Genomic DNA, 19,113 nt, shown 5'->3' on the forward strand with positions numbered 1-19,113 from the left:
TCAGACTTCTCTTACCACCTCTGCTGCTCCAGGGAAGACAGAGGAAAGTTAGAATGAGCCTTACCACATTTCAGGGAACCAGGAGGGGAAGCAGACTTGGTATTCTCATCTCACTACCTTGAATTTTCATTCTTTTCACACCAATCAAGCCAGTGAAGCAAACACTCAGAGGATTATTTCTTTTGTGCCCATGCTTTCAGACACAATTTTGTAATCTCTTCGAGTACCCGCGTCCCCAGTGAGAACAGAGCAGCCAGTTGATTTTGTAACCCACGTAGTAAAAGCTTAACTAGCACTTGGCCAAAAACACCTCCCAGACCAACTGCACAGAGGGGAACAAGAGGGTGACGGCTTTTGGGGTCGCAGTAAGGATCCAAATCAGTGATTCTGGTTTAGCTTGCCAGGCCACATACAGACACGGTGCAGAGAGGCTTTAGCAAAGTAACGATTAATTTTCTCCCGGTTTTTGACAGATTATTCCTGCCTTGAACTGCTGTTTAGCAGGTCATTAAACTACTACAGTCCTTAGAATTCTTTAACAGAGACACACAGAGAATGGGGCAAAGCAGGCAGCTAAATCTGTATTTTGCATGTAGTAATTTAGAAGTGAAAGAAGCTAAGAAAACAAAGCTTTTTCAGCTTAAGACTAAAATAGGCTGGATAGAAATACACTGAAACGCAATTAAAGCCAAAGTGAATGTAAATGTAACCATATTCTATATTAAAATAAGTATTAAAAAGTAACATGACCACTTCTCTTTAGAAAAGAAATCACAAGGGAAATTGAAGACTACAGTTCTCACAGTAAAATTAGCATTTCTGCGCACAAAGCACTGTCTTCCTGTATTTCATGATATCTTTAACAATTTCACAATGCATGCAAAACCAAGGCGTTTCAACATGAATTACTTCAAAAGCTACTTTTCTGCTACTCTACCATGCTGTGTCCAAGAGTTAATAGTATCAGAAACTTTGCCTTCTACCTCCGCCAACATAAAAAGGACGTTTTGCTACATCCATTATGTTAACTGGAAATACTTTGGTGCGTACAGCATGAAAGACAACAGCCTTGTCTTGAAAAGATAAAGCTGCTTTTCTAGAAGCCATATATAGATAGCATCAGCATGCTGTCAAGGCTTTGAGCCTAACATGCTGCTTTTGACAGTTTTCCTCTGTGTTTAAAAAAAAAAAAAAAAAAAAAACAGCAACGGTGAATTATTTGTTGGTTTTCTGGACTTGCTCTAGCTTGCCAAAACCACCAAGACTATCAGTAGCTGAGTTAGCCTAGACCAAGCACAAGCAGCAATCTTTCGAGTCCTCACACTCCCGTGTGGTGGAGGTCTCACTCTGGTATGCCAGCAGGTCTCCACGGGGAAATCCCACAGCTTTTTAACGTATCGAACCACCTCATGATTTTTATCTGTCCTTTTGGACATATTATGGGGATAATGGGAAGACACTCCATGATTATCGAAAGACTGGCTTCTTATGAAGCAAGCATGCCACCACTTTGTGAAAGAAGCACCCAGGTTTGAAAGACTTCTCAGATGAGGGCTTTAAGCGCATGCGAGATAAATGTTATATGTATATATACACACACACATATACTACCCAGCCTAGAGTCCATACAAACCCTTGCACATGCCTGCATTTAGAGACAAATTCTAACCTGACATTCAACTAGCCTACCATGACTGTTTTGCAAGGCCAGAGGTAAAAAACAGGTAGCCGCTGCTCTAAAACGAGTGCAAGCAGAAAGTGTTACTCGCAGAAATACTATAGGAAGTGCTGTGATTCTCAACCTCCGAATCTACCAAAGGTTACACTTAACTGGAGTACAGTTTCACCCAAGTTTAATCTTCTTGGCTAAAGAGACAAGTTAAAGCAAATCTAGGAGGAAAAGAAAAGTTCTGTTTCTGCGTCATTGTTCTTCAGGATGCCAAGATGATCTGGACATTGTGATTTGGTTTCTATATTTCATCTGCCCACTATAATTCAGATACTTTCCAGGCTAGCAAATTAAAAAAAAAGCAGTGAAGGATTAAGATCAGAAGCTGTAAGTGTCAGAGTTCAGCTTTTAAGAGAAAAGACTGCTATAGGGAAACAGAGCCATAACCAGAGAAAAGCTGAATGGCTTTTGTTATAAATACTAAAAGGAAAGCCATACCAATAAACTCCTCACCCACAAGTTCAGAAAAAGTCAAGCAGAAATAAAAATGCAAAACACCAAAACAATTAATGCTGTGAGGAGGAGACGTTATGAAGCTGGTTTCCTGTACCTCTGGGGTTGATTATCCTGCATCTAAGAAGGTGCAAGCTCTGACCAAAGGTTCTACTTTAAATAAAGGGAGAGCAATATTCTGGCAGAGAACACAGCTGAGTTTGTGGTACAGCTTTCTCCATGGGATGACACTATATGGGTCTCTCTCCTCTTTCTGTTCATAATTTTTCCATTAAGCTCATAGAAACTCAGTATCTTTTATGAGCCTAGACCTCTGTCATACATGCCTGAAACTCATCCATAGGTTCAAAAACTCTCTTGGGGGAGAGGGTGGAAAACAACCTACTTGAACACAGAAGAAGAGTCAGGCTAAAAACACACATTAAAGACTAGAAAAAAAAGTGAAGGACAAAATAGGTTTCAATAACCATTATGTAGTCAGTGGATTTTTCTGTCTTGATTGACATTCACGAGAAATAGCCCGTCATTTCAACTGCATTACCCATTATAGATGAAGAGAAAGAAGGAAAAGGATATGAAGCCCTCAAGCAGCAGCAATGCAGGATCCTTATGCAAGCTGAGGATGTTCACCCGAGGTAGATCAGCTCTGCGGAGAACGACCACCAGCATGGTCAGAAACACCAGCGACACTACAAATCGCAAGGTCTCAAATTCCCAGGGAGAAAAAAACCCAGCTTCAGATTCCCTTCAGGAAAAAATAAGGGCATGAAGAAAGAAGCTTAGAGAAAATGCTGAAACATGAGGTGCCATTCTGGAGGAAGGGCAGTAGGTCCTCTCTGTGTGGAAAGGGACAAAGATACTCCCACAGTGGCACCTCACACAGCACAAACAGCTGCTGAAAAAGCTGGTATGGAATAAGAAACACTGCACAAATGGAGAGAATACCCAAAGATAACTAAATTTTGGAGGAAAACCACAAAGGAGTGATAACTAATTACGCTAGTCACTAACCTCAACAGATTACAGTTCCAGTGAGATTATATACTAGGGACGAACCCACTAGTAAAGAAGTGCTTTGCTAGAAACAGAAAAGGAAAAGACATTTTCCTATTTTCAAAGTACAGATCACCCCATGGCAGCCGCACGGGGGAGGGGGTACCCAAACAAGAAAAAATCCTTACTGTGAAAAAGTAATAAAGCCTTATATCCAGCTCAGATTTAGAAAACATTAACATTTGGGGGATTTAAACAAGTTGAGCAGTTTGCACATCACAGACAGAAGGTAGTCGTTAAGGACAAAGCTTGTCTATAAGGCATAGAAATCATCTGTAAAGTAAAAATGCTTTAATTGGAATATTAAGACACATCCACTGTTTTTACACACAAAGGCCTGAAATCAATTGGACAACGCAAGACTCATCAGCTGAGAAGCGGAGCAAAGCTCAGAGGAGTGTGAAGGCACTCAGCCAACCACCCCTACCTTTTGAGAGAGAAAACCCCAATGCCTGAACTGGTTTTCTTCACTAGCTTTTCAAGCTTTTAAGAAAAGCGGAAAAGAAAACGTTTAAGTGGATTTTAGAAGAAAAAGTCAGTAAGAAGAAATTTTGCTTTAGAAGTTCACTAGTTGTTGGTTTGTTGTTTTTTGGTTTTTTTTTAACTCAAGAGTGCTAACAGCAAATCTGAAGACATTAAGCTCTCGGACACACACAATTGCATGCCCTGCCATCATCTGTTTAAGATCTCACCTCTGAACTGCTAGGACTGGCAAAAAATCCTAATCAGCCCTCCTAAGAACAGAGCTGTGAATCATTGTGCAAATTCAGAGTCAAAGTTTTTCCTGTCCTTGGGGTCTTAGGCCTAGGAACCTACAGGGGGACCGTTATTTCTATCGGATGCAGCTACAGTTTGTGTGACACTGCTCCTGGTGAAAAGCTACAAGTTATAATACATACTGAATTCAGGACAAACTCCTAATACACTTCGGAAGTCTGTCAGTCATCATACTCTCTATTTCCTTGCACAGCTACTGCTCCCTGCCTTCCCCTATTTTCAGTTTTCCAAACAAAGCCAAAGTGACTAAAATCCAGAACAGCAGCATAAAGCATTGTTGAAAAAAAAAAAAAAAAAGTTTTCAACAAAAAAATGTAGGGAAGGCAATTAAAGAGCTCAAGAGGTATTGGTGTTTCCATGGCAATCTGGCAGACGGGAGCCATGCTCGCGTCTTCTCCAAAGTCTTCCGTCATTCTCCAGCACTAAATCTTTATTAATTTGAACGTTAAGCATGGTCGCCTGTGCAGAAATGTTAGCCCGCTGCTTGTGCTGAGCGGCGCTTCTGTAGCCCTCCAGGCTGATGTCACAGAAACGAGATGAGGACTTGCTGCATGGAACAAACAGCAGACGCCCGTGCCATTTTGAGATACAAAGCTCTTTTTTTCATCCTCGTAGCAGTCTAAAAAAAGGACATGTGCCCTAGGAACAGACTATTTTCTAAACAGAACAAATGATTATTTCTGCAGCTCTCAGATGACCGTGTTTAGAACGATATAAGCTCTGTTTCTTCTAGATGGGCACTGACAGCCCCTGACTTCTGTTGGCAAGATGATTTCAGAGTGAATTCACAGAAACCAAGAACATAACTACAAAAGGACTTCTTAACACAGATGCTTAGGGAAGCTCTTTTTTCCTCCCAACATGGATGATGTTTCCCTAACGCGTCCTGAAGGAGGGATGAGAATTAATAATCACTGTATCATTCCTCGACTTTGCAGTCATTAGCCAAGAGTACAAACTTATAGGAAACTACGTGATATCTGAAGTTACAAATTGTGGCTGTTTGGTTCTGCTGTTAAGTAAGATTTCCCAAGTCCAGAAGAAATAGGCTGCCAGAGCCCTGTCACTGGTCCTTCACTTGTCCTGGGTTCAAACCCCAGCCAACGGTCCCTCTCACAGCACAGATACCCTTTTTGAAAACGGGAGAAGCTGAACAGGGCCAGAGCATATCGAAGAGAATTACCCACCCACTGCAACAGCAGTAAGACACCCTAAATAAAAGTGAGGGAGGGAAACAGCTGTGGAAGCTGACAAAAACCCAACCCACCCATTTTAAGAGCCAAATGCCACCAGAAGCGTAAGTCCTCTTTTCCCAAGGATTCGAGTCCTGAGAACGTCAGCAAGAGGATCTTCACGTATTTCTAATCTGACTAAGTGATGCCCTGCAGGAAGTGATGCGAGTTAGCCAGATTCTCATCACCCTCCCTTTTGAAAGTCTAAATCAGCATCTTTGATAAGAACAAATTTGATAGACAGTAACACCTTCAAAAGATCAAGTAAAACTTGCTCTTCCATAAGCAAATCTTTACCAAGCAGACTGGCATTGTTAGCATTATCTAAAGTCCTCAAAAGTTTCCCTGTTTGAAGACGATCTCAAACTGCAGTCCACATCAATGCATGCAGTGCTCCAGATTAAAAATGTCTTGCAACTTGTTAGAAATATGGGCTGAGAGTCAACAGCAAGCTGGTGAAACTGGGCTTCACGAAACCCAAGCGTTAATAACGACAGCGGGTAATTAGGGTGGGCTTTACTAGCGAGGACTCCCGTTTCACCCACTGCTGTCTGATCAAGAAGAGGAGCAAATCGTTCACAGCAATTATCAGGAGAGGATCCTCACCAAAAGCGCAGGTGTTGCGGCCCCACCCCAGCTTACTGCAACTTCAACTGCAGCCTTTTGCAAAACTAAACAGCGGCTCAACTGGAAAAGCGAGTTGCTACACCATTGGGCTTGCATGATGAGGCAGAGTTGAGTAGTCCGAACCATAGCGCTCGGTGCATCCAGAAGCCTCCCGTTTATTGACCAAGAGGGTTGACGTCAGATACCTGCCCTCTCTTGCACAAGAGCATCAAGACAGTTGAATATGCACCTGAAAAATACCCTTTCGGTGACTTCATCTTTCCCTTTCCCACTAATTCAAGCCACAGCTCTCACTCCCAAGAACCAGATACAGGTCACTATCTCACGAACAGCAGGAGTCGTTTTCAGTCAAGGTTTGTCATCTCTGACAACCAGCCTTCGTTTAGCACTGGGAAGAGATTTCACCCACAATGCCAAAACCTTGTGCAACATGGGAGGACCTCGACCAGCCCGGCAGGTCCTGGTGACAACAAGCAATACCACAGCTACTTCTCCTCTCAGCCCCTGTCTGAGAAGGAACTTGCAGGACTAGCAATAAGCTGATAAGTTGCTGGCATGAAGGTATAGTTTAACTAAGTGGACATGACGTTTAGTCTTTGCAAAAATATTATTTTGCACTGTCTTATTGGGCTGTGTACACCATTTCCAGAAATAACAGTCCTACTAGGCACCACACCTCTACCCTACTAAGAACACATATTTCTGAACGTATAAGACACCTAACCTTGAAAGGTCCTTTATTTTTCCACCCCCTTTTGAGGGGATCTGGCCAAAACACATTCAGGAAATGGATTTTTTTTGTTTTGTTTTTACTCCAACAGTTTTCTTGCAACATATTAGTAAAACCATGCAGGTTAGATTTTAGAAGGGGTTACTGGGGAAGAAAAAAAAAAAAAAAAAAAAATCACAAACCAAAAAACAACCAACCAGCACTCTTCCTAGGAGACAAAAAAATGACCATTTCAAAATCAAAACAGGTAGATTGATTAACCCTGACTGCTCTGTGTCCAAGACAGCAGTAGTGGTCAAAACTCTACAGACAACAGCTTCCGCTGCTAACCACCATAGCAAAGCATAAAATTGCCGAAGTTATTAGTGCCCCACTCGGTCACGCACTAAACAACGTCCACTACCACCTTCTCCCATGGCTGCACTCTTCACGAGTCATCGGAAGAGCCATCCGGCCTCTCAGGAGCACGAAGGGAGAAAGAACGAGAAGTCACGTAAGAGTGATCGACGAGCGCTGGACCCTCGATGGCTTTAACGTGCCGCAAGGCTGCGCGTGCTTTACGCCAGGAGCAGGGCTGCTGCCGGGAGAGGCGTGAAATCCATCGGAACCCACCAGTGACGGCGGCGGGCCGCGTTCCCCCCGGGCCCCAGCTGTAAAACACATTGCGAACGCCAACACGTAGCAGCGACGAAACGCAGCCGTTCCTTCAGATGTGCGCACACACGGCTTCGTCCCGCCTGAACTGATTAACAATTAAAGAGGGGAGGACACGCAGGAATTCTTTTCCATGCGCGCGCGGGTATTTCCTCGACCAAGAGGCGAGGATGCCCGGGCGTTTCGAGGGATGGGGACACCGCAGACCACCTTCTCCCGGGTTTTGAAACAAACAAACAAAAAAAAAACCTCACGCACCCCAAAAAGCCCCTTTTGGCAACAGCACGTATTTAGCACTGCCACTGCGCTGCCAGCAAAGGACACCTTCCATTTCGGTTTTCCGTTACGTGCAGGCTCCCACGGGGAGAGCGGCTCCCACGGGGAGAGCGGCTCCCACGGGGAGACACCCGCCCCCCGCCCCGTGGAGCCCCACACCACCCCCCGGCGGGGCGGCTGCGCTCGCAGCTGAGCCCGGCTCGGGGATGGAAGGGGGGGGGGACGGACGGACAGACGGACCCCGCTCCCCCCGCGGGGCCACCCCCCACGCGATGACATCCCACGCGCGGCCGCCGCTGCCCCCCCCCCGGGCTGGCTCGTGGGAGGAAGGTGACACCGACGCCGGCCCGGCCGCGTTGGAAGCGGTGCCGGGAGAGGGGGCCGGTCCTTCCCCCGCCACGCCGGGACCGGCGGCTCCGGGCAGCCCCTCAACCTCCGCCCGCGCACCGCCTCAGCCCCACGGGCCCCCCACAGCCCCTCGCCGCCGCATCCCCCCCTCCCCGTCACTCACCGGCCGCCGGCTCGGCGCGGCTGAGCACGGCCAGCACCAGGCCGAGGAGGGCGGCGAGCGCTGGCCCCGCTCCGCGGGCCATGGCCACGGCCGCTCTCCGCCGCCACTTCACGGCGCGGCGCGACGCGAGGCGGATGGATCTGCCCGACCGCCGATGGCGCCTGCGAACGCCCCGCGCGGAGGGACACGGTCGAGACGCACCACCCCCGCTTCCTCCGCCGCGCCGCGCCGCGCCGCGCCCCGCCCTGCCCCGCCCGCCCGCCGCCAGGGGGCGCCCGCACCGGGGACCGCAGGGCGGGGCCGGGGCCGGGGCCGGGAGGGGCGAGCGGTCCCTGGGAACGGGCCGGGGACGGGCTGGGGATGGGGGCAAGGGGCCGCGGGGATGGGAGGGATGGGGGGCGAGAGCAAAGCAGGACGCGGCCGTCCCGCCGCTGTGGGGGGGTGGCAGCGGTGGCGGGGCGAGCTCCCCGCCCCACGGCGCGCCCCAAGGGGGGCGGTGGTGCGAACGCCCCGAAGGAGAGGAGGATTCCCGCGGGAGGAGGTCGCTGCCCTTCGAGATCCCCCTTCCCCAGGGCTCGGCCATCATGGAAAGCGTTAAAACTTCCCTCCGCCCTGCCTGGCTCCAGCTCCCCGCAGACTGAGAGCCCTTTGTGTGCGGGGCTGGCGGGGTGGGGGAGAAGGGGCAATGAATAAACCTCACTGTTTTCTCCCCGTAATTCGCCAGGTCCCGGAGCTCCTCCCCAGCACGGAGCCGGATGGCCGATACCCGACCACCACCATGATTTTTCCAGCTATGCCGATGCAGCCCAGGTGACGAACCCCCGCACTGTCCCGCCGGAGCATCCCCTCGCAGGGGACGCAGGGGACGGTGCCTCACAGCCACGTTGGCCATCCTCTGGCACTGCTCCTGGCACACCTCCCTCCCCACAGCTTCTAGAGGCCAGACCCCCTGCACACCCCAAAACTTTCGGCATAAAAAAATTACGAGTGGCAGCAGCAACCAATGCTGAAGTTAAAGCGACGACAAAGCTAAGCTGGGAGTTGAGGAGGGACAGCCAGGAATGTGACTGGAACAAGGAGGGCTTGGAGTTGCTCTCCCTAATGCAGCTAAACTCAGGAGGAATTCTGGTGTTTCACCAAAAGCTGCCACTTCCAGCTCCCCCCAGTGCTGAGCAGAACTTAATTATCCCTGACCTTGATGCAGCCAGTCCGCCATCATCTGTGTTTCGCTTAGCCTGAGCGCAAGGTGCTGACCCCCAGCACAGGGACAGCATCTGTGGCTACCATGGCGCCGCTCTCAGAAGCTGCCATGAGGGCAACCAGCTCCACCTGGCAAAGGGGGGTCCTTGGTGGAATCCAGCCCAGATGAGGGAAGTCACCGCTTCAATTCCATGGGTCTGGAGAACCTGCTGATTGCTCCCATCTCCCCGCTCTTACCCTGCTCTCATGGATGCACGTGGGATCAGCTGCCCGCAGGGAAGAGCATCCCACAGCAGCTCTGTCAGGCAGAGAAAAGGGGTGAGAGCAGCCACCAGCAGGTCCTCCGCGTGGTTAAGGCTTGGAGGGGCTGGACCTGGACGGGCAGCGCAGGTTTTGCAGCTGGGGTTGCGAGGACCAAGCCACCCATGGTTGCCCTGGCCAGGCGGGTTGCCCATACCAGGAGGGAAGGTGCGGGGCAGGGTGGTAAGGGGACAGGGGCAGGCGCCCTGCTGCGTCTCCCTGTCAAAGACTACCGGTTAGTTCCCCGTCATCCCCCTGGGCCTGTCTCATTAAGCAACAAGCTGCTTGCAGAGGAGTTAAAAATATGTTTCAGCATTGTTTTGTCTTATGCACCCTGTTACAGTCCCATTAACAACACCATATGCAAATGGACAAAGGTTTGTCCCGAAGGGTACCCACTAGCTGAAGTGACCCTCCAGCCCTACCACACACCATTTCCCACCCAGTTGCCCACCCAGAGGCGACCGGCAGCCAGCGCTGGAACTGGAGGGCTCTGGCAAGGTGTCCGTAGTTTCCAGCCAGTTTCCCCCATGCCTTGCCCCACTTTGCCCACGGAGCACCTTGCTCGGGTGCGGGAGCCGAACTCCAGCCGCGCTGGGGTGGTGAGGAGAGGTGGGCAGGGTGATGGACAGGGTGGTGGGCAGGGTGATGGACAGGGTGCCGGTGCCTGGCAGAGGGCTGGGCACGCTCCGGCGCTGGAAGCGATGCCAGCTGAGGGATTAGGAGAGCTGAACAGACTCCATAGCCACAGGATCGCTAGTTAAACGGCCCCAGCAATTAGGGCAAAGCCTGGCACTTTGGCGGACAAAGGCAGGGAGATCAAGCCTTCTCTGTGGCTCCATGTTAGCAGGGAGTCTCATTCCTCAATGATTTCGGTTGCCTGCTCCACAGAGCACTCATTTTGACCTCGGCATGCGCAGACCACTCTCCATCCCCAGTGCTCTTCAGGTTTCCTGCCCCTCTGCTTCAAAGCCAGCCCTGCGCGCCGGCTCTTGAGCTGTCACCAGTGGTGTCAGGGTTCCAGCTCCCCTCGTTCAGCAGGGACCTCCTGGGTGGTGCCAAGAGGCTGATCTCTGATGCCGAGCGGCTGTTCTCAGTAGACGGCATGGCTGGCTGCGAAAGGGGGTGAATGCATCCTGTCCCCTGTCTGCCCTCACTCTGCTCGGGGAGGAACCTCACGGAGATGGCACCTCCCCACGTCCCGTGTGGCTCATCGCTCTGCAACCAGGGGGGGACGCTGCCAGGCAGAGGTGGCCGGGGGGCTCTGCTGTGCTCTCCCCACAGAAGGTGAAATGTACTTAAACAATCTGGGGTGCTTTTTTGGGTGTCTGTACATGCTCAGCGAGCAGCGTGGTGCTTCTCCTCTGTCCCTCAGCCTGGAGGGACTGCCAGTTTCACCAGCTTTGCATTGGCTCTTTCAGAATAAATTGTGTTTTCTCGCAATAACCTTTCGGTGACACTGCTGGTGGTTCAGGCATTCAGACCTCAGCTCAGCCCACACCCAAACGCCTGCCTTAAATCCCAGCGTTTTACACACCCAGATAAATGTTGCCTCGTTTTTATCTGCCCCTGGTTTGGGGGTCTAAGGACATGCTTGAGTCGTATATCCCAGCTTTCCCTTTCACGAATGGGAGAGCTGGAACCCTGTTAAAATGGAAGCTGAGGGTATTTCATGGTTTCAAGAGGTCGGCAGCCAAGAGGTTTAAGGAAAACAGGAGGGAGAGATGCTTCCAACAAAATCCTTGAGGCTGGCAGCCTTGTGCTCGCGCCACGAATAGCTTGTCCTGTGGCTCGTCTGCTAACTCTTAACATTCACATGACTTGGCTTACGCCGTGATTACCTTACCTGCCAGCTAGTCTCGTCTTAAAAAGAAACAGAGGAGTGCAAAAGCATTCCTGCATCAGGCCCTGCAGGAATGCGCTGGGCGCCCTGAGCTGCCTCTGTTGCTCTGCTTAATCGCCCGGGGAATTCGTAGCCTCTGCCTTCCCCACTGCTGCCCTCGCTCACAGCAGCCCCTGAGAATTTATGTTGCAGATGGAGCCGCGTGGATTTTATCAAAGTTGATCTGATGTAGGGTGTGGCCATGAAGCTTCCAAAATGCTCCTGGCTCTGGGGAACATGATGGAGCAAGGTTTCACTGCGTTGCGGTCACCCTCCAGGTACCAGCCAGTGCTGTGATGACGGCGGTGGAGCATCCCCTTACACCAGCATGGGTGGCCCCTTCCCACAGAGACCCCAACGTGAGACAACAGTCGCAAGCAAAAGGTGATGGAAACAGGAATGTCAATGAGTGCTCATCACTTCAACAAGCCCCTGTGGCACAGCACAGTCCCCCCCCTGCCCCCAGCTGGCACAGCAGTACCACTCAGATCCATCCTTTGGTTGCCTTTTTCATACAATCATACAATAGTTTGGATTGGAAAGGGGCCCTTAAAGGTCATCTAGTCCAATCCCCCCTGCAATGAGGAGGGGACATCTTCAATTACATCAGGTTTCTCAGAGCCTGGTCCAACCTGACGTTGAATGTTCCCAGGGATGGGGCATCTACCACCTCTCTGGGCAATCTGTGCCAGTGTTTCACCACCCTTGTTGTAAAAAATTTCTTCTTTGTATCTAGTCTAAATCTACCCTCTTAGTTTAAAGCCATTACCCCTTGTCCTATCACTACGGGCCCTGCTAAAAAGTCTGTCCTCATCTTTCTTATAAGCCCCGTTTAAGTACTGAAAGGCTGCTACAAGGTCTCCCCGGAACCTTCTTTTCTCCAGCCTGAACAACCCCAGCGCTCTCAGCCTGTCCTCATAAGAGAGGTGTTCCGGGCCTCTGATCATTTTTGTGGCCCTCCTCTGGATCTGCTCCAACAGGTCCATGGCTTTCCCGTGCTGAGGACCCCATAGCTGGACACAGTACTCCAGGTGGGGTCTCACCAAAGTGGAGTAAGGGGCAGAATCACTTCCCTCAACCTGCTGGCCATGCTTCTTTTGATGCAGCCCAGTTGGCCTTCTGGGCTGCAAGAGCACATTGCTGGCTTATGTCCAGCTCTTCCTCCATCAGTATTCCCAAGTCCTTCTCGGCAGGGCTGCTCTCAATCACTTAATCCCCCAGCCAGTATGGATACCAGGGGTTGCCATGACCCAGGTGCAGGAAGGCTTTGTTGAACCTCATGAGGTTCCCAGGGGCCCACTTCTCGAGTTTGTCCAGGTCCCTCTGGATGGCATCCCGTCCCTCAGGTGTGTCAGCCACACCACTCAGCTTGGTGTCATCCGCAAACGTTCTGAGGGTTCATCAATCCAACTGTCTGTGTCATTGATGAAGATATTGAACAGTACTGGTCCCAGTATGGAGCCCTGAGGGACACCACTTGTCACTGATCTCCATCTGGACATTGAGTCATTCACCACCACCCTCTGGATGTGACCATCCAACCAATTCCTCATCCACCAAACATTCCACCCATCAAATCCATACCCTTCCAATTTAGGGCGAAGGATGTTGTGGGGGACCATGTCAAAGGCCTTACAGAAGTCCGGATAGACAGCATCTGTAGCTCTTCCCTTGTCCACTGATGTAGTCACTCCATAATAGAAGGCCACTAGGTTCAGCATGCAGGACTTGCCCTTGGAGAAGCCATGTCCTCCATGTGTGTTAGTGTAGCTTCTAGGAGGATCTGTTCCATGATCTTCCCAGGCACAGAGATGAGACTGACAGGTTGGTAGTTCCCAGGGTCCTCCTTTCTACCCTTTTTGAAAATGGGTGCAATGTTTCCCTTTTTCCAGTCACCAGGGACTTCACCTGACTGCCATAACTTTTCAAATATCATGGAGAGTGGCTTGGCAACTACATCAATCAATTCCCTCAGGACTCTGGCATGCATTTCATCAGGTCCCATAGACTTCTGTATGTTCAGGTACTCGGGTGGTCATGAACTTGATCTTCTCTTACAGTGGGAGGGACTTTTCTCGCCCAGTCCCTGCCTTGCAGTCCATCTATTCGAGAGGTGTGGGGAGAGAGGTTGCCAGTGAAGACTGAGGCAAAAAAAAGGGGTTGAGTACCTTCTCCTCATCCATTGTTACCAGTTTGCCAGTCTTGCTCATCACAGTGGGTACGCTTTCTTTGACCTTCCTTTTCTGGCTGTCATACCTGTAGAAGCCCTTCTTATTATTCTTTGTGTCCCTTGCCCAGTTCAGCTCCAGCCGTGCCTTGTCCCTCCTGACCCCACCCCTACACAACCAAGCAGTGTCCTTATACTCTTCCCAGGACACCTGTCCCTGCTTCCGCTGCCTGTGCATTTCCTTCTTGCCCTTAAGTTTGACCAGCAGGTCTCGACTCATCCATGCCGGTGTCTTGCCCTCCTTTCCCTATTTCTTACACCTGGCGATCAAGAACGCTTACGCTCTAAGGAAAGCATCCTTAAAGATCTGGCAGCTCTGTTCTGCTCCCTTGTCCCTATGGGTGGTTTCCCAGGGGTCCTATTGGCTAACTCCTTGAAGAGCTGGAAGTTTGCTTTCCTAAAATTTAGGGTCCTGACTTTACTCCTTGCCTGACCCATACCCTCAGGACTGTGAGCTCCACCAGGCTGCCTCCAATCTTGGTGTCACCAATTAGCTCACTTGCGTTGGTGACCACCAGGTCCAGTATTGCATCTCCTCTGGTGGGGCTGTCTATTACCTGGCTTAAGAAGTTACGCTCAATGCACTCCAGGAGTGTCCCGGATTGCCTACGGCTCACTGTGCTACTTTTCCAGTAGATGTCAGCGTGGCTGAAGTCCCCCAGCAGGACAAGAGCCTGTGAGCATGATGCCTCCTGTAGATGGAGTAAGATGACTTCATCAATAGGCGCCCCTTGATTGGGCAGCCTGTGGTAGACACCAACTACAAGGTTCCCTTTGTTGCCTTGGTCTCTAATTCTTACCCATAGGCTTTCAACCTGCTCATGGCTATTATTCAAAGACAGCTCTTCACATTCTATTCTTCTATACATTTCTTGATGTAGAGGGCAACACCTCTGCCCCTCCTTCCTCCCCAGTCCCTTCTGAACAGCCTGTAGCTATCGAGAGCGGCACTCTTTTTGGGTGTGTACCCAGGACTGGCTGTGTAGATGGGAGCCTGCAGCTCTCCCCCTCGGTCAGCAGCCACTGGGGAGCTAATGCGGTGATTTGCAGCAGGTGAGCACCTCGTTTTGCTCCTCTCCCAGCACACACATAGCCCATGCAAGCCACCCCTCTGGGCACTTCTCCCTGTGGGCTAGCCACCTAGATATGGCCCTCATCACCTGTGGTCCCCATGCAGGTAGGGGAAAGTGAAAGCAGAGCAGAGGCTTCTTCCTACTCCTATGGGACCCAGAGCCTGGCATTGGTCCCTGGCTGTGCCGTTATGTCCTTCCTGGCACCAGGTGGAAGTCTCTGCACAGCCTGGTCCAAGACCGCACTGAGTTGGAGACAGCCAGGGTCCCCTCCTCCCCCGAGGAAGATGCTGGGAGGCATGTATTAGGTTTGTGTGGCAAGGTTTTGGTAGCAGGGAGGCTACAGGGGAGGCTTCTGTGAGAAGCTGCTAGAAGCTTCCCCCATGTTCAACAGAACCAATGCCAGCCTGTTCCAAGATGGACCTGCCACTGGCCAAGATCGAGCCCATCAGCAACAGTGGTAGTGCCTCTGTGATAACATATTTAAGAAGGGTGAAAAAACCTCCACAACGGAAACTGCAGCTGGAGAGAGGAGTGAGAATATGTGAGAGCAACAACTCAGCACACACCAAGGTCAGTGAAGAAGGAGGGGGAGAAGGTGCTCCAGGCACTGGAGTACAGATTCCCCCTGCAGCCTGTGGTGATGACCACGGTGAGGAAGACTGTCTCTCTGCAGCCCATGGATGGCCATGGCGGAGCAGATATCCACCTGCAGCCCATGGAGGACTCCACGCTGGTACAGGTGGTGCCCGAAGGAGGCTGTGACCCCGTGGGAAGCCCACACTGGAGCAGGCTCCTGGCAGGACCTGTGGCCCTGTGGAGATAGGAGCCCATTCTGGAGCGGGTTTGCTGGCAGGACTTGTGACCCTGTGGGGAACCCATGCTGGAGCAGGGGAAGAGTGTGAGGAGTCCTCCCCCTGAGGAGGAAGGAGCAGCAGAAACAACACGTGATGAACTGACCACAACCCCCATTCCCCATCCCCCTGCATCACTTGCGGGGAGGAGGTAGAGAAAATGGGAGTAAAGTTAAGCCTGGGAAGAAGGGAGGGGTGGGGGGGAAATGTTTTAAGATTTAGTTTTTACTTCTCATTATCCTACTCTGATTTGATTGGTAATAGACTAAACTAATTTCCCCAAGCTGAGTCTGTTTTGCGTGTGACGGTAATTGGTGACTGATCTCTCCCCGGTCCTTATCTCAACCCATGAGCCTTTCTTTATATTTTCTCTCCCCTCTCCAGCTGAGGAGGGGGAGTGGCAGAGCAGCTTTGGTGGGCACTGGGCATCCAGCCAGGGTCAACCCACCACAGGCCAAGATGCCATCATGGCTGCGACGGGCTCACGGCCATGCATGGGGGACACGCAGCTCCAGGAAAGGTCCCGGGGAGCCACGCGCACCTCAGGCTCCGTGGGCTCCAGCACCACGGGGACCCACGCAGGTGCCAGTGCAGAGGACTCGGGGGTTCACCGTGACTCCGGCAAACACATTTAGTTTTGCTCCTCTATGCAAATCCCGTGTCTGCTGCCATTTTCGGGGGCCCCAGCGGCAGCTGATGGGGAGGGTGCACTTTCCGCTGTGGGTGCTGCGCTGCGATGGGGACGGGGAGTCCCGATGACGTGCCAGGGGAGCAGAGCGTGCCGGGGTGGCCAGGGAGCAGCCAGGAAGCACCCGCAGGACCGGGGTGCTGCTGGCGGGAGGCTGGGGGAAGGACAAAAAATTTAAAAAAAAAAAAAAAAAAAAAGCAAGCAATGACAGAGGAAACAGGTTTATCATCTCTCTGCAGATTGCTGGGGCTCAGCCGCAGGGTTTTTTTCTAAGCTATGATTCAAAATCATGCTGGGCTCCTCCCGGCAGCCGGTAGCCCAGAGAAAGCCCCGTGGCGGGGGTCTGGCAGCCCCGCCGGGGTGGGCACAGGGAGTGGGGACTCCCCAACTTCTGCTTTATCTCCTCCGGCGGGTTTGCGAGCTCAGGCGTGACCGCAGCCAGACCGGAGCAGCCATGTGAGACGCTACAGGGCTCAGTGCTGCAGGCACAGCCCCCGGCAAACCCTGGGGTACCCCTGCACCTACAGGGGACCCAAATGGTGCCCAAGCTGGGGGAGAAAGGGGACAGGCTGGGAAGGGAGGTGGCACAGCTGCCCCGGGGAAGCAGCTGGATCAGAGACTGTGCGGGAAGCACGGGCAGAGCATCCGTGATGGAGAGGTTGTACCCCACCTCTCCCCCGTGCTGGCTGCGGGAGCTCGGGAGCAGCTGGACCCCCAGGGACCCCCAAAGGGCTCAGGTCTGGGTGGCAAACAGGGACGAGGCGAGGAGGCTGCCAAGGGCCAGGGTAGTGCCCTGCGTCCTGCCCTGGGGCTTGCCGAGTGCCGGAGACCGGGGACCAGCCCAGCTGCATCACCCTGGATGGGGGGGACAGGACAATTTGGGGGGGGATGGGACAGGGCACCGGCTCAGGCCTGTGAGGGTGAGCAGTCAGCTGCCCATGGCCAGCTGCCAAGCCCAGCACCCTGCCATCTGAAAAGCCTTCATTTTCGGGCAGCAGAAAATCGACATCCTCCTTTCCCGAAGGTGACCTCAGCAGCGACGCAGCAGAGCAAACCACAAGAGGCGGGGGGGCAACGTCCTGAGCCCTGGAGACCTGCTCTGCGGGGCATCCCTCCCTACACCCGGTGGGATCAGGACAACCTCCCAGAGAGACAGCTGCTGTGGCCCCACGGCAGTCCCCAAGGGAGGGATGACAAGGACGAGGGTGCTCGAAGGCTGAACCCCAAGCCCTGCTGCCCTGGCCATTGCTGCCAATCTGGCGTCGGGTGCCCTGGGCAGGCGCTTGTCCTGCCACCGGGATGCTGGCACAGCCCTCCACACCGCTGGGACGTTCACTCACGGCAAAGCAGCTGTCAGAAACCACCCGGCGTCAAACCCTCCCGGGGCCCCAGAGGGAAAGATGCTGAAAGTGGGTTTTTCTCAAAACTTGCCCAAAAGAGGGGTTTGTGAGGGCGAGGAGCAGGTTCAAAGCAGGGCAAGCAGCTGGTGCCCAAGTAAACACAGAAACCAAAACCCTGCAGTGCCTGAGTGGCTGCTCCCCAGAGCGGTGACGGTGCAGAATGTCACCACAGCCCGTGCCAGGTGGGACCTGGTTTATGTTTGACACCACACCCAGAGCACCCTGCCAGCCTTCACCATCTCATCATACTCTTCCTCTCCGCAGTGCCATTCCCCACCCACGGCAGGTTTGGCATCATCCGGGAACCAGCTGTGCTCTTGCTGCTTCACTTTTCAGATGCTCGGGGGGAAGAAAACCTCACCACCCAGCCACTGGCATGCCCAGCAGCGCAAGACACCCAGCGCAGCCCTGCAGTGGGGCCATGCACAGTCCCTCCAGCAGGCTCCATCCCCAACAGCACCCCAGCTCCATGAACGCAGGGACACCAGACGCTCAGCCAGACCTGAGCTGAGCAGCGGTAGCAGCAAGCACAGCCAAAACCGACAGCTTTTCTGAAAGGTCACTCTTGTGACGAGGCTTGTCACCTCTCTGTTCATGTGGTGAGCAGAGCAGCTCCCGGGGTACCTCGGGAACTGCTCTCTGCATCCCCTTTTCCCCTGCACCCTGCTGCTCTGCCCGTAACCCATGCCGAGGGCTTCCCAGTGGCAATAGGCACGCCATGGGGCCAGGGAGAGCCCCGCTCTGCCCCCCTCACCCTCCAGGACAGGGGGCTCGGGTGCTGCAGAGGTGCCAGGACTTTGCTTTGCTCCCAGGTCCCACTTGTCCCTCTGCTCCACGTGCGCCTGGCGTGGGACAGAAGCCCTCAGCCTCTGTCAGGTTGAGGGGACGAGGCACTGGAGCCAGCGGGGACACCTGGAGGGTGAACCCAGCAGGCAAAAGTAGCTCCAGAGCCCCTGGAGGCAGAGGAGCTGCTCAGAACCAGCCATGAGATGGGTGTTGGGTAGGAGGTGACTCCGGCAAACGCCCTGCTGGGAAGCGTCACTGTCCAGCTCGGTCGCAGCATCCCAGCAGCGTGACAGGATGAGGCCAGGTGGCACAGCCTCGTGTGGCACGGTCCTTGAGCCCTTGCAGGTGGATTCCCAGGTTCATGGGGACACAACCCAGGCCCAGCGAGGCTGCGGGGGGTGTGGGGGGGGGGCAGGACATTGCAACGAGGTGGGGGTGACCTCAAGAAGAGCCCCTTTTGCCTCTCCAGCACTGGGCATGGCTCTGTGCCTGCGGCAGCTCCATGCAGGCACTGCCATCTGCAGGCAGCAGCTCCGGGACCAGCTCCAGGCCTCTCCCAGCACCCAGAGCTCAGCACCATGACCCATGAGCCAGCAGCAACCACCCACCATGGTCACCCACACCCAGCAGGGCTGCAGACCAGGGCAGGGAGCCATGTCTCCGA

General features: G+C 52.9%; 1 protein-coding gene across 1 annotated transcript in view; it reads right to left on the reverse strand.

The window, feature by feature from the left end:
* Positions 1 to 8,124, reverse strand: part of NOTCH2 (notch receptor 2) — a gene marked incomplete at its 5' end in the record, with an annotated part of 88,000 nt that extends 79,876 nt beyond the window's left edge. Inside the window, one exon of the mRNA XM_082484552.1 lies at positions 8,043 to 8,124. Within this exon, the coding sequence (XP_082340678.1) occupies positions 8,043 to 8,124 (82 nt within the window). The remainder of the gene's footprint in view (positions 1 to 8,042) is intronic.
* Positions 8,125 to 19,113: the final 10,989 nt, after the last annotated feature.

Source organism: Vanellus vanellus (assembly GCF_965231255.1).
Source record: "Vanellus vanellus genome assembly, chromosome: 5".
NCBI classification, from domain to species: domain Eukaryota; kingdom Metazoa; phylum Chordata; class Aves; order Charadriiformes; family Charadriidae; genus Vanellus; species Vanellus vanellus.